General features: G+C 39.2%; 2 protein-coding genes, 1 long non-coding RNA gene and 1 other non-coding gene across 8 annotated transcripts in view; 1 reads left to right on the top strand and 3 right to left on the bottom strand.

Moving 5' to 3' along the window:
• The window catches only part of PRSS12 (serine protease 12), a 46608-nt gene extending 37209 nt beyond the window's left edge, over positions 1 to 9399 (top strand). Inside the window, exons 12-13 of the mRNA XM_052814066.1 lie at positions 4334 to 4614; positions 6593 to 9399. Of these exons, the coding sequence (XP_052670026.1) occupies positions 4334 to 4614; positions 6593 to 6900 (589 nt within the window). The 3' untranslated portion in view covers positions 6901 to 9399. The remainder of the gene's footprint in view (positions 1 to 4333; positions 4615 to 6592) is intronic.
• The window catches only part of LOC128154043 (uncharacterized), a 48942-nt gene extending 33857 nt beyond the window's left edge, over positions 1 to 15085 (bottom strand). Inside the window, exons 1-3 of one of the 3 annotated variants that reach the window (XR_008239220.1) lie at positions 14847 to 15085; positions 14369 to 14442; positions 13071 to 13802 (exon numbers count right to left, since the gene is read on the bottom strand). This is a non-coding gene — a long non-coding RNA (uncharacterized LOC128154043). Of the gene's footprint in view, positions 1 to 13070; positions 13803 to 14368; positions 14443 to 14846 lie in introns of those variants that run through there. The other 2 variants (XR_008239221.1, XR_008239222.1) reach the window with 2 other exon arrangements.
• On the bottom strand, positions 14617 to 14747 carry LOC128139106 (small nucleolar RNA SNORA24). Its single transcript, XR_008234222.1, has one exon. It is a non-coding gene; the product is annotated as a small nucleolar RNA SNORA24 (small nucleolar RNA).
• Positions 15086 to 17761: 2676 nt separating the features above from the next.
• Positions 17762 to 25488, bottom strand: part of LOC128153979 (bifunctional heparan sulfate N-deacetylase/N-sulfotransferase 3) — a 538027-nt gene continuing 530300 nt past the window's right edge. For all 3 annotated transcript variants that reach the window (XM_052813981.1, XM_052813977.1, XM_052813987.1), the window contains 3 exons: positions 23920 to 24029; positions 23218 to 23320; positions 17762 to 21998 (listed from right to left, as the gene is read on the bottom strand). In XM_052813981.1, the coding sequence (XP_052669941.1) occupies positions 21879 to 21998; positions 23218 to 23320; positions 23920 to 24029 (333 nt within the window). In that variant the 3' untranslated portion in view covers positions 17762 to 21878. The remainder of the gene's footprint in view (positions 21999 to 23217; positions 23321 to 23919; positions 24030 to 25488) is intronic.

Raw genomic sequence — 25488 nt, 5'->3', positions numbered from 1 at the left:
AAAAAGAAGAAAGATTTATACCATGTAAAATTACCTTTCTCTACTTGAGAGCCAGATTTCCATTGCACCACTGATAATACACATCTGCAAAGTACTGCGATTGTATTTGTTTACATATACAAAACCTATATTTCATTGTACACAGTGGTTAACTTAGATGAGCAAATACTTAACTAAGGCAAAAAAGCTTTCATAATCCAGAAACTATCAGCATAGCGCTAATATGTGGTTTGCTGCACAGAGCCAAAAGTGTATCTATAAATTATGAGAGTATTTTCAGTGACCTTTTGGAAATGTTTTTGGCAGATTATGTCAGGCAAATATATATTTAATGCTAATGACCTTGTACATTTGTATTCCAATATGACACTCAGATGTGTACCAAAAATTGTTAAAATACTACTTTCAAACATTCAAAGATCATATCTAGCAATATATTCTAGGGTACAGAATCCTATGTATGATAGCTTTTAAAGGCAATGAGATCAACAGTTGTAAACAATAGCTGTAGCAAAAATTATTAAACTATTTAATATTGCTTAACTGGCAAAGGAAACAGTATAATTTTACTTAACTTATTGGGCTCGGTTGCTGTATCATTTAGATTCTTAAGTGGAACATCATCATGCAGTTACGGAATTTGAGCAGAAAAATATATCCGAGATGTCAGTAACAAAAACAACTCTTCCATTTACTTTAGTGGGAGTTTTGCATATAAGTTAGAATAATTCAAATGAAAATAATAAAGCCATTTTACTGCAATAGTAACTAAAGTACTTTCCGTATCAGCTTCCTTTTCTAATTTACTCTGAGGAAAACAGATCCTACAAAGCTGGCTAATGCATCAGCCAAGACTGTTTGTAATCTCAGCCTGGGCAAGACATCAGAGAAGTATGTACTTGGCTGTATAACCCACCGCAGTGTTACTACACTCTTTATGTTCTGAGTATTACATCTATTCTGTAAATAGATTTTGTAAAAGTGAAAGACCATTTGATACTGCACACCCTGACCATTCAGCTACCTGCCTCTACACTGACCTTGTCCACTTTGGAGACAGGCATAGGAGTTGCAATGTCAGTGTGTAAAACATGTTTTATTCCTCTGTTTCACAAGTTTCACAGAGGACCAATGCATCGATTAGCTTACACAATAAAATGAGCTACCAGCGTCTGTCAGTTTGGTTTTCATAGTGTATTCAAACTGCTTTATATAGCATAGTAGCACGCTTTCTGTCAAACAATCAACATTGTGCGCACTTCCATGAAAAAGATGGCCAAAGTGATCAATACACTGGCCCTTGATTTGGTAGTTTCTCTTGCTGCAACCAATTCAGAAATCTTTAAACGGTAGTTCTAGGAAATACACTACCTATGAGGTTATATAGCCTCCATGTGAAGAGACAAATGACCATTTAATATATATAAATACTCAACTGCAGATGCAACTTTTTGCAGAACACAGGAATCAAATTCATTTCCCTACTAATATTTTCCATAACTAGAGGAACAGAAAAATACTTCCCCCCCTAATTTGTGTATTTATATAAAAACACGTTTCTAACTTTGAACGCTATGGTTTTGCCAAAGCATTACTGGAAATTTTTGCACATGAGCCAGGAAAATTTGCTTTCAAGTCTGTCTATATGTAAACATGCTAAATTAAACTCTGAATTATAGTTTCTGAAAATTTCCAGAAGCAATAGTGAGCAAATACATAAAACCTATTCAGTACAAACCGGTACTGAAATGTACGATGCATTTTATTGTAAAGATGCACAACTCATTCATAAAAAAGTCACTTTCACAGAAATAATACTAGAAGAAAGCTGTGTTAAGTAATGGCTGTACTATATAGTATTTTAATGTACTGAAGATGTGTGTAGCCTTAACCCTTGCTGTATTAAGGAAAGCCAAATAGATGGCAGAAGAAAAAACAAAACAAACCCAAACCAAACCAAACCAAAAACCTCACCCAAGGTCACAGATCGGATCACAGCACTGCTGTAAAAACCCCCACTATTTTCTAGCCAGTCCCAGATTATACTTTCACTGGCTCCCACATCATAGGTCAGAGTAACAATAATAGAAGTTTAGACTGATAATAGTATACTAAGTGTCTCGGCAAAGTATAGTAAGATTAGCCTTTTCTGATGTAAGATGCACGGCAATAGGAGGGGATTCATCAGTGTCAGAGCAGAAATTCTTGGCAGGCAGCAGATGACAAGGATTTGACAATCTATAGGGATGCAGAATTTAGGATTTCACTGATGTAATAATTCAGATGGCTAAATACAGATGGATATATATAACTCCAGAAACTAATTAAGACCCAACAGCCATTCTTCCTCTGAAGAATCTCCTTAAAGGCAACAAAAATAAAAGCAATATATCAGGTGCCAAGCCTAGTTCCATGGAATTTTGCCATTTATTTTATCAGGAAAAGAATCAACTATGAAGTCTTAGTGGGCTTTTAAAACTGGCAAAACCACACAAGATGATCTAGAAATGAGAACGTGAGATCTAGTGCAAGAAAGATTCAAGTATTTGTTTTTTAAAAAAGCTTACAAAGAAATACTTCTATTCTAGAAACTTCAAGGGACTGGAGTCAGAATGCCTGGAAAGCCAGGATTCATGCTTCTGCCTTTTCTGATGTTCTTTTCCTATTCATGCTCTCATTTCTTAATAGAAAATTCCTAATGAAAATGGATTCAGTGATAAGTTATAAAGTACTATAAAGTACTAGCACTTTTGTGGTCAAAACAGAAAGATTAGTAGTGTGACACATACAAATAGAGGGTTTTTTCTTAAATATCTTTGAGATAAATATCCACAAAAAAAAGAATCCACAAATTAAAAAAGCTCTTGAGCTATTTTTTTCAGGGAGGAAATAAGTAATGTATTTGGTAGAATACACAATTTAATTTTTCTCAGTTCTCCCTCTGAGACTAAAATCAGGATGAATACTTTTTTAACACCTCTGTAAACGTTAAAAAGTCTGCATCGGTTGCATCTCTTCACTTCCAGCTGCTATAGAATTTTGATTTCCAGTCACAAGGAAAATACAGTATCTGGAGAGGATTTCACACAGACTACTACAGAGGAGGACCTGGAAGAAGTTTTGTGCTAGACAAGTTACTTCATTTTTCCTATATAGAAGGTCATCTTCAGATGAACAGATGTTTGGTCATAGCCTGCAATTCACTCTCCTTACAAGCCTAGAAGTGAAATTTTGCTCGTAGAAGACCCGAAGGAGATGTGCAGAATGTGACAAAGCAAGCTTTGCAGGCAACCAGGAATGCAACCCACAATTAGAAGAAATACTCAGTGGCACAGCTATATATTGTGCAGAAGAAACCTGTAATGTTTCTGCTTTGTCTGCTGCTCCTCAAGCAAGCTTTAGCAAGCTATGGAGATCAGCACATTGCTGGAGGGTATAAAAAGAACAAGTATAGGTTAGAAGGTGATGGAACACTGTAGGGTATTTTCTGCACATGTATTACAAATTTCCTGTTGAAGGCTATGAGGGAAAGGGAGAAGTCAAAGGAAAAAATATTTTGGTTAGCTCAGCCAGATTTTAAAATAAATATATGTACCCAACAGTGCTGCCTTGTTTTCATTTTCCTGAGAAGGGCTGTGTGTCCTGTAATCCAAAAATCTCCAAAGGCATGCACAGTGTTATTTCAGCCGCAGTAGTCATCTCCAAGGTATTTACCATTTAGTCTATGATGTGAAAGAAATTGGGGTCATATTAGATGCAAAACAAGTCTAGGATTTACAGGCCTTCTGCCACTTTGACAATAGGTGCTCGTGATGCACATATGCTTTGTTTTCCTTATTATAACTTTAGTTAATGTAAGAGGTTTTTATCAAGTTATCTAAGCCTCTAGAGTTTCTCAAGCAACCTACAAAGCAAACTTGAACACTGTTTTCATTTCAGTTATTATATGGAGCATCACAATGATGTTAGTACTCAGGTTTTCATTATAATTACTGGCAATTTGTGTTACCCTTACTAAATACGTTTATAATGCACACCTTGCTTGCACCTTTGAAATAAGTGCCAGTCATGGCAGATTGCCGTAAGAAACCTTGCCTATGAAAATATACAAAAAGGAACATAGCCCAACCTGAAACTTTAGGAAAAGTTTTTTGATATTATTTAGGATACACTTGAATGTCAATCTAAACATCCAAGAAAGCATTTTTGCCCTTTAAAAAAAAATTTTTGGTATCATTATTTATATGAGCAACAAAGACCCAGATCAAATCTGTTTGCATGCTTAGGATCTGACTTTGCATGAGCCAGCCCTGTTTGTTTTCACCTCAATCAGGTATGGCAACAACACTCGGAACTATGCTGTGCGAGTTGGAGACTATCACACACTGGTACCAGAAGAGTACGAGGAAGAAATTGGAGTCCAACAGATTGTGATGCATAAGGAGTACAGGCCTGACAGCAGCGACTACGACATTGCGTTGGTGAGGCTACAGGGGCCAGAGGAACAGTGTGCCAGATTCAGTACCCATGTCTTGCCTGCTTGTTTGCCGTTAAGGAGAGAGAGACCACAGAAAACTGCTCCCAACTGTTACATCACTGGATGGGGTGACACAGGTAAAAATGTTTTAATGATTTCTACCCACTGATCTCATTACCTGAGGCTATTTAAAAAAAAGAAAAAAAAATCTCAAATACTTAAAATAAGAAAATGCTCGAAACGGAACAATTTTACTCTTTTTATGTAGGGGGATATTTTCTCTCCTGATCCTTAAACAGGAATGACAACACTTTGTTTACTGAGCTTAGTTTGTGTTTGAGAAGTGGTGATGAACCATGGCATTCTAAATCACAGAACCAGTCAGTAAAATGGCCTCATTAAGATTGACAAGCATGAATGAAAACTTATTTGTTGCCAGGCACACCCTGCGCAGCAGCTTATCACCCCCTGCCTCAGAACATAACTAACAGCTCTAATGTATTTAAGGTTTTTAAGGTAAGTACAATGAATATTTGAGAAAGGTTCTTTAAATTACACTACTTCAATAGAAAAATGTATAGAAAATATATACATAATAGAATTTCAAGTAACATTTTTAGTCTCTCTTCATACCACTAACGTTTTCAATCAGCAGTTAGATTTAAATAAGAGAACATCTTGCCAAAATCTATGAGAGCCACAATGCAACCTGCAATCCAGGCTTCTGGAACAAACTATCTAGTCACTTTTTAGGTTAGTACAAGGACCTCTTCAAAGGTCTTTGTCCTTTAAATGTTTTACAAATTAATAACATGTTTTACTTTCATGTTTTTATGGTGCTGAATACAGTGCAAGACAGCAACCACACTTGAGCCTTTGTTCCACTGACTCATTCAAACTGGCAAGCAGACAAGGTGGCAAGGCCAAATATCAGTTCTTTCTCTTTATGTGCATTAATCTGTGTGCACAGATGTCTGGGTCACTGTACTACAATAAAGAAGATGGACTTGTAGGGTGGGGTTTTTTTGCTAAAAACAATTGCTAATTCATTGCCTAGCTCTGTCTAACTTTTTACACAATTCACTGAAAGTTCTGCAATACTGTTTACTTAGGACATCTATTTAAGGAAACATTAACCACTGCAATAATTGGCTTTAATTACGGTAAGAAATTACATCATTGCAGTACTTCAGTTGAAATTTCACATTTGCTATATGAATCATAATTACTTTACAAGTATTAAGATTTTACTTTAAAAAAAAACCCCAACATTGGCTTTTATTTCCCATGTTTCCAACTGAAAAAGAGGTGCAAGCTATAGAAAAAGGCCAAATGATTTAAATCCTGACATTTTATAAACAGAGCACTGCCTATACGATGCAGGATTCACTACAGATAAAGAAAACCAAAGGACAGGTTCTGGTCACCCCCACAAAATGAAGATTCCTTTTGGTCGGGAGTCCATTAGTACTCTGGTACATAGAAGTTACCAGGATTGTGAAAGATTCAAATGACACTGCCGATCTCTACCAGAATACACTTGGGCTCAGTAACGTTAGCTCCTCAGTTGAGGCGACAAGCAAGCTTGCATGTACTTACAGGGCATAAGTGTGATGGCTGGCTGGCTGCTCTGCTTGGAAGCCAACAGAGGATGCAGGACCTATGAGGCTGAGCTAGACTAGATTTGAACTGGTGACCTAGAAATGAAGTATTTCCACAGCTTTAGTCTCTACTGCTCAAGGCACTCAAAAATAGCTTCCCCATTTAAGTATTGAGGCATATATTCTTGTATAAGACACAAAGTGTGTTCGGAACAAAACAAACTCCAGCCTTGGAAAGATCCAGTGAACACATGGAGTAAAACTACATCTTAAATTTGAAGCTTTTTTTTTTTTTTTAAAAAAGCATCTATATTCCATATTTACAGTAACAATATAGTATTTTAATATTACATTTAATGGACAGTAGATTTTTTCAGTATTTAGTCTTGTTTTCAGTCATTTTACTTAATGATAAAACAGTCTGAAGGACTGACAGCAAAAATTGGATTAAATCACATTTATGTTTCCAAGACCAATCATCATAATGAGACAATAATTTGGGTCCTCTTTTTAGGAAGGGCTTATTCAAGAACATTACAACAGGCTGCCATCCCCTTACTTCCCAAGAGGGTATGTGAAGAGCGTTACAAAAGAAGATTCACAGGAAGAATGCTCTGTGCTGGAAACATCCAGGAACAGAAACGTGTTGATAGTTGTCAAGGAGACAGTGGCGGACCACTGATGTGTGAACGTCCAGGGGAAAGCTGGGTTGTGTATGGTGTGACCTCCTGGGGCTACGGCTGTGGAGTGAAAGATTCTCCAGGTGTCTACACAAAAGTATCATCTTTTGTACCCTGGATAAAAAGTGTGACCAAACTATGAATGTCTGTAATGAAAAAGAAACTTTGTTAATAAAGTTTGAGGCAGGACAACTTGAAGAGCACAGACAGTGCACAGCTGGGGCCCACAGTGGGTGGAAACAGACCCGTTTTCCCGATTCATGTGTTTTTCTTTTTGTTAAATCCAAGCTGTATACACACAACCTTTCCCGTTAGGGATTACTATCCAAACAAAATCCCTCCCTGGTAAGGAAGTTTATATATTCCACGAACAAGTTACCATGTATCTACGATAGGGGAAAGGTGATAGCCAGCTTAGAGTAACATTGGAGCAGCACAGCTGGAGAGTTCACTGTGGGATTCACTGCCCATAGGAAGACTGTAGTAGCTGCAAGCTTCTCTAGAATTAGTTACAAATCTCAAAATTAACCTTCAGTCTAGTTTATTTAATCAGCTCTTAACTGTTTTCCTATTATTCCTGTGATCTTACACTCAGGCCTCTAATTTTGACTCATGTTTCACTAGCTGAGACCATTAGCAGGTTGATTTCTTGGTAAGTCATTCCGAGCATGTATTAAAAGTTAGAAGGAAGATAATTGTCAATAATCAGATGCCCAGCTATTCTGACAAATGTTCTCACAGCTTAGTGTGCATAAAGTACATTCCCAAGTAAAATAGGTAGTACACTGGAAGCTAGTTTCCCTGCAAACATTCTGCACAGCTGCAAGAGCTAGATCGAAAGCAAATGACCTCTTATTTTCTTTCCTTTAGATAAATATCATTTGTCTTCTTTCTGAAATTCATAATTTTTAGGACATACAGCATTTTGAAGAGAATTTACTTTTCCTATTTACCACTAGCTGTCAGTACAGTATCAGACTAACAAACATCCCAATTCTCTCATTGCTGGTTTTGGAGGGGCTTTACTCAAGTAATACTAAGAACCTCTGTCAATCCTACAAGAGAAAGTTCTAAGTATGTGCGATGCAAATACTGGAGATGTTGAGCCAAAACCTGTCTGAAAAGGTCTATAAAGTCTTAAACTACTATTTTCTACAAGATAATATTTAGACAGACAACTCTTTCCTGCTTAGTTGCAACACTGGTTCAGACTGGTCTTACAGGAAAGGTGAGAGTTATATAGTTTTCAGTGACTTCTCAAGTACTGACATATTTTGATTCCATTTAATTCCTTTTACAGAAACTGTTCCCCATGCTATGAAAACCTTAATGGTCTATTACAAAAATGCGCTGATAAAAAGTTACTCTTGATGTACAAGACAAATATAAACCAACTTACTATCCCTTCAGAAGGGGCCACCCTATTGAACTTGCCACACAGAACACAGGAAGTAATCACCATCTTAGTGCAACACTAGGGGGTATCGGTTCTGAAATATCTGTGACTAACTACAGTCCAGAGGGAGACAGGAAAGTTCAGTGCTACCTCTGTGATCCCTGTCAAAGGCCATTCTATCTGCAAGTGTGCTCTACGTATTACATTAACAAACATGCTTCTTAAAAAGAAACGAAAGCTCTGTGGGCCATGAAACACTCCAGTGTGACAAGTGTGGCAGATGTGTGTCACCACATGGTGATTGTGCAACCTGTGACTACCAGTGACTGTCTTCCTGTGTTTTGTATCCCCACACTCTGCCTACGACAGGGTTGTGTGGCCTTTTGTGAACAAAGTGTGATGCTTGTTTTCATGTTGTAAGTGAGCAATCATTCATTTCTGTATGGTTGTATCTCTCTGGTGTTGTAACAAATATCCAAGACAACTCAATCTGCATACAAAAGTGGCGATGATATTACAGAAGCCCATGTGATTTAAGACTTGGCCCTTATTTCTCTCTGACCTCAAACTTAAGTTTTCAAGGGTCATGAGTGGTTTAATTATCTTGTTGGAACTGGTGCTAAACTAGTACACAAGGTGCTTTAATATATTTTAGCTTTCTGTAATTCCACACTATTTGAAATAGTGTGAAATGTTTTATTTAAAAACATGTCAAAAATCATAGTACTGTGACCACCTGCTGTTAGACCTATTTGAAACACTCTGCTAGTGAACTTTAAAGCCATGTACATTTTTACTTATACATAGCCCTTTTACTGAAAGGAAAGGGGAAGTAAATCTGTCAAAATGTATCTCCTTGTACCATCAAAGCTTTGCTTTACAAGACCCATTATTTTGAGACTTGTGGTGAAGTAGGCTATATAGTGCAATACATATGTTGTGTACAGGGGAAATAATTTTCTTTTAGAAGTTGCACCACAGAAATATGATACTGGGGGGGCAATCAAGTCTGCATACTAAATGTAGTAAACATTTAGATTTAGTACAGTAGTTCATTAGTTTTGATCTTTTAATAGGATGCTTTCTTAGATTTTAAAATGTTGCACTACCATTTTCATGCAGAGAGCATGCCTTTTCAGTTTCTAACATAAAATGAAATTGTCTTTATGTTATACCATTCTAATTTTTGTTCAATGAGTCTGATGATGTACATGTATACAATAAAAACTGCCACACTGACTACAACTTTTATACATTAATCCTGTGCATAATGTACAAGCAGATGCTGCAGGAACATCAGCTGGGTAAACTTCATGTGAGCTTTCTTAATTGAAAAAGGGTGCTCTTGAAAATATTTTCTTCAAAGCATCTAAGCTTTGGGCCATTTTCTCAGAGATGGAAGTTTGTTCTGTACAATGGAATTCCGAGTGCTTTGTGCGCTTTAAGTTAGACAAGTTAGGTTGTCATAAGTAAGTTTATCCTAATCTCTTAAAATGGCTTAATTTTTTTGACCCTTGCTGCTCTCCCCTTTGCTCAACATTTTTCATACAAGGTTGTAGAAAAAAACTGCTCTTTAGCCTATGCTAAGGGTTTTTTGTATTAAGGAGGTTGGCCACAGTGTTAACAGTGGCATAAACTAAGAAAACACTCAGCGCTTCTACTACCAGATTAGACGACCATCTTAAACACTCGTGTAATCTATCCAGGTTCCCCAACGTTGCAAAGATTTAGTTAGATGCAGTCCCCCTGAACTTCCCAAGTTTTTGTCCATTTTCCAAAGAATATACTGACAACTGCATCAGAAACCAGGAACAGAAGCATTACTGCAGCTGACACACAGCTCATTTAACAGGCGTTTATCTCAACCCTGAACAACTTCCCGAAGTAAAGGGCCACTTACCTGTAAACCACAGATAAACCAAGCTCCCATTTTATGATCATTATATGCAGAATATCTATAACCTCAGCTGTCTTACTTCCAGGAACATTCACAGCATTATAATAGCTTACATTTAACAAAAAGTCGGTCCTGAATCAATGTTCTCTATCCTCTTCAATGTTACTGCAACTATTTCACACTTTCTTTCACTGTATTCACACACAAGTGCTAGAATATTTGCACTCAAGATTTTAACGCTGTTACGATTTCAGAGTGGCAATCACAGAACATAACATACAAGAGGGCTAAAACAATTAGGCTCAAGTAGCAGATCCCAGTAGAAGAAACCACCCAGAAAACAAGAACTTTGTGGTATCAGGGGGAAAAAAATGGGTTTTGTTTGTGCTCCAAGCTGTTGGGTAACAGCAAATGCAGTTAACTGAGGTAGTAGAGACCAGACCTAGCTCATACACATTGGATACCTGCTCACAGGCAGTAGTTCCTATTCCATTTATTTAGCACGGAATGCAGAAACTGACCATGTAACTTCCTGCAAATGCAACATCAAGCAACCACAAACAGGGAAAAGATGACCTGAAGAGTTTGGAAGGAAGTATTTACCTTTGTAGCAATGTAAAGGAAAAAAAAAAAAGACTGGGTTGGGTTAAAGTTGGGAGAGGTGTGAGACACTGGATGTAATGCAGGTGGAACAGCATGCAGAAAAATAAGGAGCATCTATAAAGGTAAGAGCCAAGATGCCACAGGAACAGACTGGAAAGACAGGAAAACAGTTGTTTGGGAATTGGGAATTAAATTTTTAAGAGAAATCATGACAAACAAGACATCCTAAGCCACATGGAAATGAAAGAGTCACATCTTGTAAGAATACCTCTGTTGTACTCAAGTAATGAGGGAAAGCAGATTGCACTACCCTCTGTGCATGTGACTGGATGCTCATGGAAAGCTTCAGTCATAGAAAAGGCTATGTAACCTCACCAAGCATTCAAAACTAGTAAAAGATACCCCCCCAGCAAACATTATAGTTCATACTTTTGTATTTGACTGTAATTTTATGTTTTTCCTTCTCTTGATTAAAACCCACTGTTTTATCTTTGCAAGTTCTAAATATTTGATGAAGAGCTTAAAACTGAATGTTCACAAATCTAACCTGCAGGCCAGATCAAGCCACCAGGCCAAATTATCCAGCCTGTGATCTGCCTGCCACCACCTGTTCCCAAAAACCTTAAAGCTACTCCCCCATGGATCACAGGACTCATGACTCAGGTGGAAATACCAGTGACCTCATCACTTGGCTCACACAATGGACTAGCAGGGCAGCTACACGGTCCTCCTCTAAGTTAGTTTCACACAAAAGGATGCTCTGTTATAGGAGGCAGAGACAGGACAGTCAGTGTTCAAAGGGCAACTTGTTAAAAAAAAAAAAAAAAAAGACAATTCAGTTATGCACTGAAATTGCTAAAATAGATTAAAAAGGCAGCTGCTGTCTGATAAAAGCAAAGGTTAAAATTCAAAGAAACTGGGGTAACGCTTCAGACAACCACATCAATGCAATGCCATACAGTAGCTAAAAGTCACCACACGGAAGTCTAAACTTTTCAGTGACCACGAAAGAAAAATGCTTCTCTCCAGACCTTCATATCACATTCTTGACTTTTGTACTCTGTTGTTTTAATGCGTTCCAGATCCCTGGAGAAAGAGATGCCCAACCCTACTCCTGCTTCTTCCTATTTGTTTGCCTGCACCTGGTTTTCTTCTTGGGGTCAAAGCCAGTCACAAAATAATTGATCTAAAAAACTATGGAAGCCACTTTGCATCAGCATGCCTGCTGGAACAGCAACCACACCTGCAAACAGTGGTAGCACTCTCTCACCCACACCTTGTCCCAGGGATAGCAGCAGCTCTCTCCTGCCCGCTGCCTGCCTAGCATTTTCTTGTGTAAGATAAGCAAATAACAGCCCTTGTAGAACACATGCGTTAACTTATTTTCTAAAAGCACTAAGGTTACTACAGAAGTCCACTCTTCTTGGAGAAAAGGAAATTCACAGTACACACTCATGACTGTTGGCTACCAGGCCTGGAAGTCACAAACTTGGAACACTAAGCAGTAAAGATGTCATACGATAGGGTTGTACACAGAGCTGTTTAGAAGGAGAGAGTAATCACACACCACGAATTAAACAGGTGTAGTACCACTTATTATAGCTCCACACAGAATATACATTCAGCTATACTTTCACAATGGCAGGAAAGTACATGCTTAAAAAAAAAAAATGAGAAAGATGTTTCCTATGACAGCTCCCTGATCTCCCCACCAATCTATTCCAAAGTGTGACTAACGACCATCGGAAGCAATTTCCTCAGATCTAATCCATGCTGTAATTAAAGTCCACAATTCCGCCGCCCCCCCCCCCCCCCCCCCCCCCGCTGTTGCCAAGTACTCCGCAGTATTTGCACCTCCTACTGATCTCAGTTCTGGCTTCACAGATTTTGTTTCCCGGTCCTTTCAAAGCCCCCCTTCCCCTCTATCTCTTCAGTATGAAATGATTTGCAAAAAATTTCCTTACTAACTGGAAGGTAATTCCACAAGAGATTGTGCCAGCATGGCTGGTATTAGCTAAGACAGTAAATTTACTTGTAAGTAAAACATGTATCTTGTCCGATTCTGCAATGATTCACCATCTACTGGAGCTCCATGTATTTTTCTTGAATACAGATTAAACAGAAGATCCCTCAGCAACTGAAATTGAAAACGCATCTACATTCACAGTCACTGTTTCTCGCCTGCAGCAGTAACCTCTGATTAACATCATGTGACTTCTGGAATGGCTCCCAGACAATGCATCAGCCACAGTCACTGCTTTGCCCTGAAACCAGAGAGTCCCAAATTTAAGGCCCAGCTACCAAAAGCTGTATCCCCACAACAGGCAGATTTGGCATGTGTCAAGAATTCCAAAGAACACACGCAGGTCTAGTTTTGGTTATCAGTAGTCTTGTAAGGAAGAAGCGACACTTGCAGTGAAAGTCAATGTCTCTTTATTAACACATTTGAATGCTTTACATTGGCATATATACTTAAATTACAACTGCAGATTTCACATTCATTTTCTAGACTTCACAAACTTACCTTCAGGTTATGCAGTACACGTATGCTCCTTGCAACAACCTTTCTAACACGCTTGAACAGCAGAAGAGCCACCACTGAAGGTGTACATGTCATCGGATTTACTAATACCGCAGTATGGCCAGCCACATGACAGAGCACAGCACAGCCAGTAAACTACCAAAAGCATTATTACAATTGTTTAAGACTTGGTGACAGCCCAAAGATAGGAGCAGCAGAAAATCCCTGAAAGCAGCACAAAATGAGCTAGTCATCCTAATTGTATTTGTATAGAAGCAGTCATGGTTAATTTTAGGCTTGGTAAGCTACATTCCAGACCCTCTTTGCAAAGATGAGAGGAGGACTGCAGAACATCTCATTTAGGCTCCAAGTCTGAACTTTATGAAAAAAGCTCATTTCTGTAAAGTCTAAAGTGAGATTAAGATCTAGCCTAAAATTAGCTTTTGCCAGCTCTGCTTAATAACCAGAAATATTATTGCTTGCAAAAGGCATCAATTCCAGAAGATTAGACAGATCCACCCTACCCTAAGTAAAAATTAAAAGTTCTAGTCACAGCTACTCCTAATATTTGCATGTGGAATTTAGCCCCATCTTCTTCTGTCATCACAACTCAAGAGTGTTTTTCCCCTGTAAAAACAAGTTTGAGGCAATTTAATATTGCTACCAGAAACACATACAAGACAGCAAACATCACTGAACAGTATGACCCTCACCTAGGAGTTGTAAACTGCTCTGAAACAAAAGCAATTAGTATCAACTTGACATCTCCCTCCACTCCTGCAGTTGCAGATTACTCTTAGTACTCACTTCATTACAGCATAAACATGCTTACTGAAAAAGACATTCCCCTTGCACAGACATTCCTGAGAAATCTGTGGATTCAGATGCCTCTAGTTTGGCAGGCAAAAGTATCGGCAACGAGTGTTTTATCATAATCCACTATTCCTAGCATATCTAATACATCTAGACCAAAGGCTAATTCTTCCTAGTCACACTACCTGATGCACTCGGTTATATTTTTCTGTCAATAAAACACACAAACAAACGAAGCATGCCTTAAACACAAAACACCAAGCCTGTACCTTGATTCCAACAGAGAAGTGTCAGTAGTTTAGCCGCTAAACATAAATTACCAAAGCGGTATTATTCCCGCCCAAACCCTCACTTCTATGAGCTTATTACGTAACACATACCCAGTCACATACTTTTTGGAGGGAGGATCTTCAACAGCCACAGATCCGTCTCCGTACTTTCAGGTTCTAGGCTCCTAAGAAAAACAAAAAAGGAAAAAAAAAAAAAAAGAGAGAACACGTTTAAAAACGGGGCTCTAACCGCTCATCGAGAAAAACACCAGGCGAAAACAGAAAACGAAACAAAACAGAAAGCACAAAAAAGGGGGAAGAGGGCCCATCCCCCGGCGCCCTACACCTCGGCCGACTCGGCCTGTTACTTGCTACAGTCAACGACCGATACCCACAAGAGGATAAAGGTTTTGCCAATTAGCAAGGAACTGCTCTTCCATGCCTAGGAAGGGAGACAGCCACGGGCGGCAGCCCCCATGGAGTCATGGATCCCCACTCCCGCCACGTGGCGGCCGCCATCTTCCCTCCCTCACACCGGCCCCGGCGCCGCACGGCTCCCACCCGCTCCCCACTTCGCCACGGGGCCCACCTGCTGCTCGCCCCGCTCCGCTCCTCCGCCCGCGGCGGCTCCGCTCGGGCCCACCCGCGCCTGTGGAGAAGAGCGCGCCGCGCTGCCTCACGCCTGCGCCAGCGCCCGGTCCGCCTCCCCCGCCCAACGGCCGCCCCGCGCGCCGGACCAACGGCCGCCCCGCGCGCCCGCCCAACGACCGTCAGCTGCACCCACGCCGACGAGCTCGGAAGCCCAGCGCCGCGCGCACCGCCGGGAACTGGGCGCTGGCGGGGCGGGCGGCCCCACCCACGGGGCGGGGCGGAGGGCGGGGCAGAGGGCGACGGCCCGGCCCCGGAGGGAAGTTGGGTGCTGGAGCGGGGTGTGGCGGGAAGGCGGGCGAGGGCTGACCGCAGACGGGGTTGGAAGCGGTTACTTTGCTCCCCGGGCCTTTCTGAAGCGACTGAGCAGCATCCCCAGGGGAAAACGGGTTCAGGGATCCACGGCAAAGGGGCTGCAGTTGCTCCCCAAACCACAGCTGTTCTCTTCAGCCGGTCTAGGCGCTGATGCCGCTTTCTGTATGCGGACTGACATACATGTATGTATGCACGTACGTATGCGTTACATCCACCTCCCTAGGAAGCCTGTTCCAGCGTGTGACCACCCGCCCGGTAAAGAAATACTTCCTCATGTCAAGCCTAAACCTCCCCCAATCACCATCCCTTTTACACCGCAGCAGCTTAATTTAAGTATTATTGCTGTCATCCTCAGTGCAAGGAAGGGCAGTTTTTAAAGGCCAGGCACAGGCTACAAAAGCTGCTCTCTGGCAAAGGCCGCACCTGAAAGGCGAGTTTTTATTCTGCGCGTGGGTGTACAGGAAAGAGAAGGCAGGCGATTTTGGCTTTTGCAGGCCAGATGCCAGTGAATTGACACAGCCAGGGGACCAAAACTCTGGCTCAATCAGCTACAGCGGGATGACTTTGTATTTGAATTGTTAAGGAGATTGTGAAGAAGCAGCTGGAAGTGATGACTAGCGTAGGGCAGGAAGCTGCCTTTTGGCTCACATTATAGCACCCACATTTCTTACCTTTTTTTCTGTGGAAAAGATAGGAGATTATTTAAGGCATATCTGTCACATTAGGTGTTTTTCATCATTTTCAGACAACAATGATGTAATACTACTGCTGCAAATGTATGACTATAGGGTAGTGTTGTAGAATAATGAAACTGCTGCTAGGATTGTACAAAAGTGCAGAGACAAATTACAGTCCTACCATACCCTACAATCCTACCTGTCCTGTAAGCTTAACCTAAGCTCTTCCGACCTTGTACCGTTTGTGTTCAGGAATTTTATTTCCACTCTGCCACGTGCATAGAAGAGCTAGCTCCTGCCTTTAGTTCATAATGTTTTTCTTCCAGACGCAGTTCTATAGCTAAAACGCATGTACTGTGTTCGTATAAAAAGTTATGCAAAAAATGCTTTTCTGGTTTTGGGGTTTGTTTTGTACAGGACAAATTTGTTTGTTTGTTTGTTTTGGTTTTTTTGTACAGCCAATTTACATTGGCTCAGAATTTAGCTGAAGAAAGGAGCTTTACTGGGAGACTTAATAGGACCGACAGTCTTGATGAGATAATTGAGGAGACAATAGTAAGATTTCTTTTGGGGCAAAAGAGCCCATTTCTCTGAGCTCCTGAATAACACAGGCTATAGGATTTGAAGCAGTAATTCTGAGCCAAGCCCCTATATCACAGTTGAACTAGGCCACTTTTGTTTCCTACCTTTTGGAAAAGATCTGATAGTGACCTTGTGCTGCTAGATTGACGGCTCTTCTAGGTAGACAGACATCTGAGCAATGAAAAGTACGTAAGCCTTATTTTCCCATCTGAATTTCTCAAGAGAAAGAGAGGATCAGAACAGAAAAAGGGAAGTGAAGAAGGAAAATATTGTATTAAAAAAGAAGTAACCTGACAGAAAACAGAGTGGTGAAGACTCAAGCTCACTATACGCTTTTCAGATCTATCACCCTTAATTTGTCTGAATTCCTCCTCCATTCAGGTTTCCCTAGCCCTTGGTTTCAGCTGTTAATTACTTTCCTGTTCCTGTGATTTGTGCTTTGATGCTGACTGTTGTGCATTCTTCATCCATGTGGTCCACAGAGACAAAAAAGTGTCTTTTGCCTTTGAGGTCTAAGGATTTGGGGATTGGAAGAACTGAAAAGAAACATTAAATGAAAGCAGATAAATTGGAGACAGAGGTCAGGCAGGTGTTATTTGTAGCAAGGATCTTTTGCCTTTGCTTAGTACCTTTCTGTTATTACTTTACTGTTCCACATTTGTTATTCTTAGAGATTATAGAGATGGGTATTATAAAAGAAGCTTAGGCTTCTGAATTACAGATTGCATCATTCCTCTCTAATGAACAGAATATTTTGTTAACACAGGTTTCCTACTTTCTACACCTCTATGAAGACATTAAGTAGCTTTTGTCCAGCTAGATAGTATACTTTTCTATTCTGCTCTGAATCTGTTGCTAACAGTGAATTTTCCCTTGGACATTCATATCATCTTTAGACATTTCTCCTAAGAAAGGTTTTCTCATGTCTGTGTAGGCTGATGCTTTGGCACAACTACTGAATCCCCAAGGCAAATAATTTGAATAAAGCCTACTTGTTATCTTAAAAATAGCAAGCTCTGGAAATGTTTCTATAGCACATTAGCAATTTCTGGCACAAGAAATAAAAAGTAAGCAGGAAGCAAAAGCAGTAAAACAAGCAGCTGCATAAAGCAGTAATATTCACTCACAGGGAGAGTAAGCAATATTTTTCATTTCTGAAAACATTTCATGGTGTTCCCATGCTCCTGGATTGTGTTGTAGCTCAGCGTCAAGCTGCAATAGCTGCTAACAAACCTGGAAAAGGACAACTTTTGTGAACATAAAAGTCACTTCCACACAGCACTACATTTTCTTATCAGAGTTTATTGTTGCACTTCAGATACCATGCCACTATCAGAATAATATCTATTTTTATTTTAAAAAACTTTGAGAAAAATGTTTCCAGCAATTTTCATTCAATGTGAATGACAAAAGTATTACATCTATAAACACTGAAATATCTATTTAATTTCTTCCTGAGGAAGTTTCACATTTTTAAGCAATGAAAAAGGATATTCTGTACAAGATAGTCTGCAAATCATTGAAACTAATTCTTTCTGCACAAGTAGAACTGGGAAAATATCACAGCATTCTCAGGAATGTTTGCTCAAATAATTAAGTGATTTCATATCGGGCTCTGTGTTTACTCCCCCCCAATGGTCACTTTCTGCTCATAATCACACATTGATTTTTAATGGCACAGATGTCTGCAGAAAGCAAATCTCAGAATCGTATTTATGAAAATAAAGGTGAAGCTCGCATAATCAAGCATTTGTTAAAGAAATTGCTTGTGCAGTTATCTACCAGGGGAACAGAAACCATGGCTGTGTTACCAACCACACTAAAACTTCTGAATTTTGACTAGCAAATATAAATTCATTGCAATGAATCAGTATTTTTTAAGAGTGTTAATACTGACAGTCTGTTTCTGGAAATCAAACACTGATTGTAGGTAAGCTGTGAATAGAAGAGGTTAAACTTTGCCAGATAATTTATGTTGGATGACTTGCTTACTCAGCTGTACTCATGTGCATCCTATGATTTGGGGAATAACACATCTAGCTGTTGTCTGCATGCTTTGCTCAGACTCCTCATTCTTCACCAAGTTGACTGCACATTAAAAGTCATTCTGTTTCTTAAAGTGTCCTGTTAAATGCAAGAACATATTTGAATAGACTAGTTCTGGAGAAAAAAAAAAAAAGTGGCCTCATACCATCTTTGTATAAACAAGTAATAAGCGAACATCAGAAATTCAGAACTACAAAGAGCACCAGCAGTTTGCCTTTACTTCTCTATTGCTTTTATGTCTGAGATTAGCCCACCTCCTGTACAAGAAGCTAATCTCGCAGCACCTTTTCTGAAGATGCTAATGCTTAACAGCTGGATCTCAACAGGAGCTTGGATTTCGGCAGATTCAAGATCGCGCCCTTTCAGATGCACAGTTTCAGGACCAAAAGCTTGAGCTACTTTGTTCATAGTACTGACTTGGGTAAAGTTACCACAGGAATCCACTGAAGGTATCCCTAGGAACTCATTCATTTTGTTCCCAGTTCCCTCCCTTAGGAGGGGCACTGGGACGGTACAAGAGCTCCACCCTGCCGTTCCTCATCATTGCCATTGCACTCCTTCCTGGAGGATTAGCTTTGTGTGTAGCTGCCAAACCAAGCCTAGTTCACCCAAGGCCATGGCCATGCATGTGCGGGGTTTATCCTCCCAGTGGTGACTGCAGTTGGGCTGGTTTACCAGATCACAAACAATTTTAGGGGGCTCCTTGCCACATCTCAGAGAGGACTTCACAGAAGTAGTCCACAGATCTGAGACATGTCACTTTGTCTGTTGTAAAATTTCTGGCGGGGCAATGCAACCAATGTGCATGGCCCCATCACCACTCTGTCCTTGACTGCCCACTCATTCTTGTTCTGTGGAGGCCTTGATTTCCCAGAGAAAGAAGTCAGAAAGGGAGTTCTTGAAAACAAAGAATTAACTATAAATGTGGCTGAAGCCCATTCCTCCTGCACATAGGTGGCACTCTGTGTGCAGAGGGTCCTCTCACCATGAAACTTTCAGGCACTTGATAGTGCCCAAGGTTTTTCCTATTTTCTTCTATTTTATAATTGCTGCACTGAAGAACATGGAGTAACTGAGGCAGCAGTGAACACAACAGGAGCTTCATGCGATCACTGTGGATTTTTTAAAAATGTTTGAGTGATGTTACATCAGGTTATATTAAGGGTAAAATCAACCATGCCAGGATGAAAACCCCAGATATTTTCTCCAGTTATTCAATTTAGTTGTAATAAATCCATATAGATGCTTGCAGGACGCATAAGCTGCCCATAGCATGCAGAGTATTTGCTTTTACAGATGTTCAGAATCCAGAGTGTTTCTTTTATCAAATAAGTATTTTAAGACAAGTCAGCTTTTGGGACAAATCCATATGACAGTGAATATTTAAAGTGAAATAAAAATTCTCATTCTGTCTAATAAATAATAAAGATGTTCATCTTAAAAAATGTCTATTCTAGGAGGTCCTCATCATTAATCATGCATATTCCCTCAGCAAAAATGTGCTGCGTAAAGAATATTGTTATATACAGCAAATTTGTCTAGATTTTTTCTTTACAGGCCTATCAAAACCACGTATTACATAGACAAAATCAATAAATAATAAAGATTACCAGTTAGAGGTACAGTAAGGATCTCAACATCTGTTTTCTATTTAGGGAATAACAGACTGGTTTCCATTCCATTACCTTGAAAGTTAAATTATATGATTACATAAATGTCGTAAAACAGCACTGAGACAGAAAAAGTTTTTCCACCATTTGATGCATGTTTTTAACTATTCACCCTAAAACAAATTATGAGAACATTATAAAGCTACTGTAAAAAGCATTGCATTTAGTACTGTAGTTCTCTTTTGTTTTCACTACCTCTTCATGCCTTTAGAAACACTCAGAGCCAAAGTTCAGCGGAGAAGCATTAAGGCCATACTCAGCTGAAGTTTTCATTGATCTTCTTTCTCAACTTTTAAGTACTATTAATTAGACTTTATCTCACATCTAAACTGATGCATTGTAAGATGCATCATTGAAATGTATCACATAAATGTAAGGCTGGATATTTGTGTTTTCCATGATTAGAGTGTAATTTTCTACCATGATTGCACATTGTGTTTATTTTTCCCCCCCTAATGCTTATTCCTAATATATAATACCAAATACATTTAAAAGGTCTGGAACCAGAACCAGTACTTTCATCTGGAAACCCTACAGACTTTTGCAGCTGACGTAAACTGAAGGTTACTGAAAGATGCTACAATTTTGATGAAGTTGAAGGATCTTGGAATACACAAAGTATAGACTGAAGGCAAATAAATTAAGGAAAAAATAGTGGTGCAAATTAAGGCAATCTAAGTATGGATCTGTTTCTGCTCTTTATGAGTTTTTCATTCATTTCAGTGGAGTCACTCCTGATTCACAGCAAGGTAAGCCCAGAGTGCAGTATCTGGATCTGGCTGCTCATAGAAGCCAGGAGTGAAAGGCTGTTCATTGCACTGCTTCCATTTGGTTCACAACTGTTGAAGTATAATACTGCTCATAAGGATTATACTGCAACTTTTGTGCTTCACATGTCCAATTAAATTTCTGTTCAGATAATGGCTATATTCTGTATTTTGCTATTTCAGTCAGTACAAAATCAGACATAGTAATTATGGACAAAGGCCCTTACCACATTGTAAGGGTTTTGTTGTTACAGGCTATAATCACAGGCAATGTTTGGGTTGGGTTTTTGTTTGGTTTTTTTGGGGGGGGGAGGGGGTCTACACTGCTTTTGCCTGTGGCTTCCAGATTTTGCTCTGTGTATTTTGTTGCTGTGCACAGCTAAATCATACATGATAACTGTACCTCTCACCCTTGTTAGTATATACTTTGGGTATTAGCAAGCTGATTCCAAAGGCAGCAGTACACTTGGCATTTTGTGCTACATTAAATTTTCTTATTTTATGCAAGACAATAATCAAATAGTAAGAAAAACTGTCAGCGGTCTAACAATGGGCTACAAAACCTACATGAGACACAATACTTTTAAACTGATATATAAAAATGTAAATATTTACTGTGAAATTGGACAGGTCATGTATCTCTGAAGCTTATACCAGTTGCAAATAACTTCCACATATGTGCACAGCAGTCCACAAGTCCACAGGCCCAGAAATGTTTATGAGAAAGATTTGGCCCACCAGAGCTCTAAGAAACACATGTATTTTCACAATCCACATGCCAGCACATGGAAACAATTTCTATCTTTTACCCTTTTTTGAAGAGGTATATCTTACAAGACCTTCTGGTAGCTACTGGAGACTTTAGGTATGATGACTGAAGTGTGGAAGAGAGATTTCAAAAAGCCTTTTTTCAATGCTATCTTACTTTCTGTAGTTCCTGTCTCAGCCACGATGGCAGGGGTTGTCCCAATTTGTGTAGGAGTTTTGACAGTTCCACATTGTGATCTCTGTAGTAGCTTGACAGAAAAGCCCTGCACTGATGGATACAAAAGGAGATATTTTTATTTAATAAAATGCTGTACTGCAGTTGCTGTGAAGTCTAGGTTTCAAAGTTTGTTTTACCTGTGTCAAAACTTTACTTTCTCTTATGCAATTTACATTGTTTTATGCTATCTACTGCATGCAAGTTCAAGCTCTTCAGTTAGGAGCTGAACTGTAAAAGGTAATTTCAAGAGAAACAAAGGTTGTCCAAAATGAACACTGAAGTCAAAGCAAAGGATCTGATTCTACTCTCAGATAGTCATGTAAATTAAGAATCACGCTGAAGCTGATGCAGTTACTTTGAATTTACTGAAGTGTGATTGAAACCAAAGCCTCCAAAATATCTTCGTATGTAGGCATGTATCAATTAGTAACCCCATTTTCAGATGTATTTAGAGTTGAAAAATACAACAATAAACAAACACAGTCTTGTCTTATCTCTGGCCAAAAGCCTTCTCACCCAATAATTTTATATCAGTATGATTCTATTGATGTAAAGTTACTTATAATTTAAGTACTGTGAGAAAAAAATCCTGACTTACTTGCCACACTAATACTTACTGCTGTTCAAACTGTAAGTTGTTATTTGCATTTTAGTCAGGCTAAATGAAATGGGAATAAAGGACAGAACAAATGTAAAATTACAGCTAGAAAAGGAGACTAAACTGCCCTTGAGTACAGGCTGCAGCATTTGATCTGATGGAAATATCTTCATTTGAGCATTTGTATTTATAAAATTCATAGAAACAGAACCTAACATCTCTTAAAACTGGATTATATGAGAGTCTGCATTACTCGTCATGGTCTAAATACTCTCAAAGACAAGGAACCAGACACAAATACACATATCTGATCATGACTGAGAAAAAATGATGCACTGTGGAGCCTCTGCTGCTTAAGTCACGTAGGTAGAGGGGACAGTTTTCGCAGTGAATTTCAGGGAATTTCAGGGGTGCCAAGTTTATTTTTCTAAGGGGTGCCACGTTTTAAAAGTTGTTTTTTTAATGACTTAAATTCTTCACATTTGAAATAAAGAACTGAAAAAGTCTATGCACTCCACAGCTATCTTAAATGTTTCATTTGTAGGGAAAGGTAGTTAAATAATTATCATCTAATTGATTTTGTCTTCTGTCCCTTCTTATGATTTTGCCTGTGTGGTGTCCCATATGTGGCAACTGAATCCCTGTATAATGCCAGTGAGCATAATGGTTTACCTCAGAATCCATAGGAGGGTATTTTCTACCTTTGCTCTTTCCAAGACACTTTGTTTTTCCTTCTTCCAGGAGCTGACACCAGAAACCTTTATGTGAATCGAACCTGAAACAAATATTTTGCAGCATAAAGGCTGTGAGATACTGTAAGGAGGATGCATCTCCCAAGTTTAGACTGAAGACTCAAAAGAGTGAACCTAAGGTTATCAGTCTTATTTTAAGGGCAACCAAATCTAAATGTCAGAATCCAAAGGATTTGTGTACGTATGTCTTTGTGATATAGAGTGGATATTACATTCCTGACTGAAACCGTGGAATCTATCTTGCAGCTAATGTCAAAAATAAAGAGAAACTAATTCTCTTTCCCTTCTGGTTATGCATGTCAGCATTCCTTGTTCCACTTATGGAAATAAAATTCCTTTTGATTCATCAAAAATTCATATGCAAATCTCACAAAGCAACACTTACTTTGTCCATTTGTCAGAGGTCTACTTCTGGAACAGTCAAGTTCCACATTGAGTGGCTCAGTGGATGATTCACAGAAAATCTAACTCTGAATTGTGTTCTTTGCAGACATTGAAGAATACCTCCTACTGACAGCTCGAAGAAGTATGAGAGGCTTTATTTTGCAGTGAGCTTACTTACAGACTAATTGGCATTTTAGAAATGTAGGAACATGTGAAAATGATGATTAAATTAACTCACGTTAGGGCTTCAGAGTAATTATAATGAGGAGAGACTCCTAGAAATTTCTGTACTTCATCCATTACGGTAGATGGGTCAGTTCTCAGCTGCTGTCCATCAATAATTAGCAACTACAACAAATAAAATAAATGGATGTTTAATTTAAAATTTGTTGTTTCAAGTTTCAAACTGAAACTTCCACCTCTGCCAAACTCATTTACTATATGAGAGTACTGCCCCAGAGAATAATTGGTCCAGTTTTAATTGTCATCATCATTAATGACCTGGGAGCAGGGTAAATGGCATGTTAATTTAATCTGAAATGATATTAAATTGGAAGCTGTTGTGACAGGATCTAGAAAGATAAGAAATATTGGCAGGAAATAGAATGAGATTTGTCCAGCCAAGAAAAAAAAGTATTAATGTCTAGGGAAATAACCTATAATTCTCACAGACACAAACATATACATATATATGTTACAGTAATTTTGAAAAGCTTGTCACTGGAAATGACCAGAAAGACAGAAACCAGTAGGCAGATGTTAGGTGAAATGCCTTACTTGTAAACCCATACAACAATACATAATTGTATGAAAAAAACTTCTTTGAGAATATGAATAAGGGCAGACGTTACGAGGACCTTAAGGCAGGGATGTAGGTAGATACAGAATGTGCAACACACCTCTAAGTAAGCCAGGTACTGGTAGGTAATTTCTTTTTCTTCTTTTCCAGTGCTTGACCATATACACACTCCCAGTAGGCTAGTTCAGACAGGGCCACCCTTTTACCTGGAGGTGAATCTTCCGGGAAACAGACACTACCTGAGAATTTTATCAAATGTGGTATCATGCCCAAATGACCCACTGATGGTGCAGTGAGTTTGGGTCTTTGTGACTGTTGGAAGAGAAGCAAAGTCCCGAATGGATTAGTCAAGCAGTCGTTTCCTGTCATGGAAACACCTCTACTTTTTCCATCATGCTTTAGTGATGAAAAGCAGAGGGTAAATAGATTCGCAGATGGTTCAACAATCTCCTTCTGCAAGCAGTGCTGAAGCTTGTTTTCACTTTTCCATGCAAGCAGAGAGGCTAAAATCATATGAATTCCTTCCAGGACTGGATGAAACTAAGAGGTTTGCAAGACTATGAGGTTTCAGAGCATAATCAAAAGGGAGAAAATGTCTTTTCTTTTGAAAGATCAGTCTTGCAATTAGCCATATATAGCAGGCAGACTTAGAGATGCGGATTAGTGCAGGTATCAGGCTGTTCAGAAAGCAGTAGCTCATTCCATAAGTCTTTGCAATCAGATACACAGTGACTGCCTGAGTCCAAAAATGAACTCACTGCTTTCCTAAGACATAAGCTTTGAAAACAAGCCTTAAGTGCTTCATAGCAGAGAGGTCAAAAAACATCCCAAATGGGGGATATTTCCACCTGAAAGAGAGTGAGGTTTTTTTCCTTCACTATTTAAAAAACACGTAGAGATAAATATCTGTGCCATTCCCACTTCTGCCACCCCAAAAAAGACATGCAAGAAAAAGATTTACAAGTGGAAATTAATTCAAATTCCTGATATTCCCAGGGAGCAGGTAAC

This window comes from Harpia harpyja, chromosome 2 (assembly GCF_026419915.1).
Source record: "Harpia harpyja isolate bHarHar1 chromosome 2, bHarHar1 primary haplotype, whole genome shotgun sequence".
NCBI classification, from domain to species: domain Eukaryota; kingdom Metazoa; phylum Chordata; class Aves; order Accipitriformes; family Accipitridae; genus Harpia; species Harpia harpyja.
This window is presented reverse-complemented; position numbering and strand designations above follow the sequence as displayed.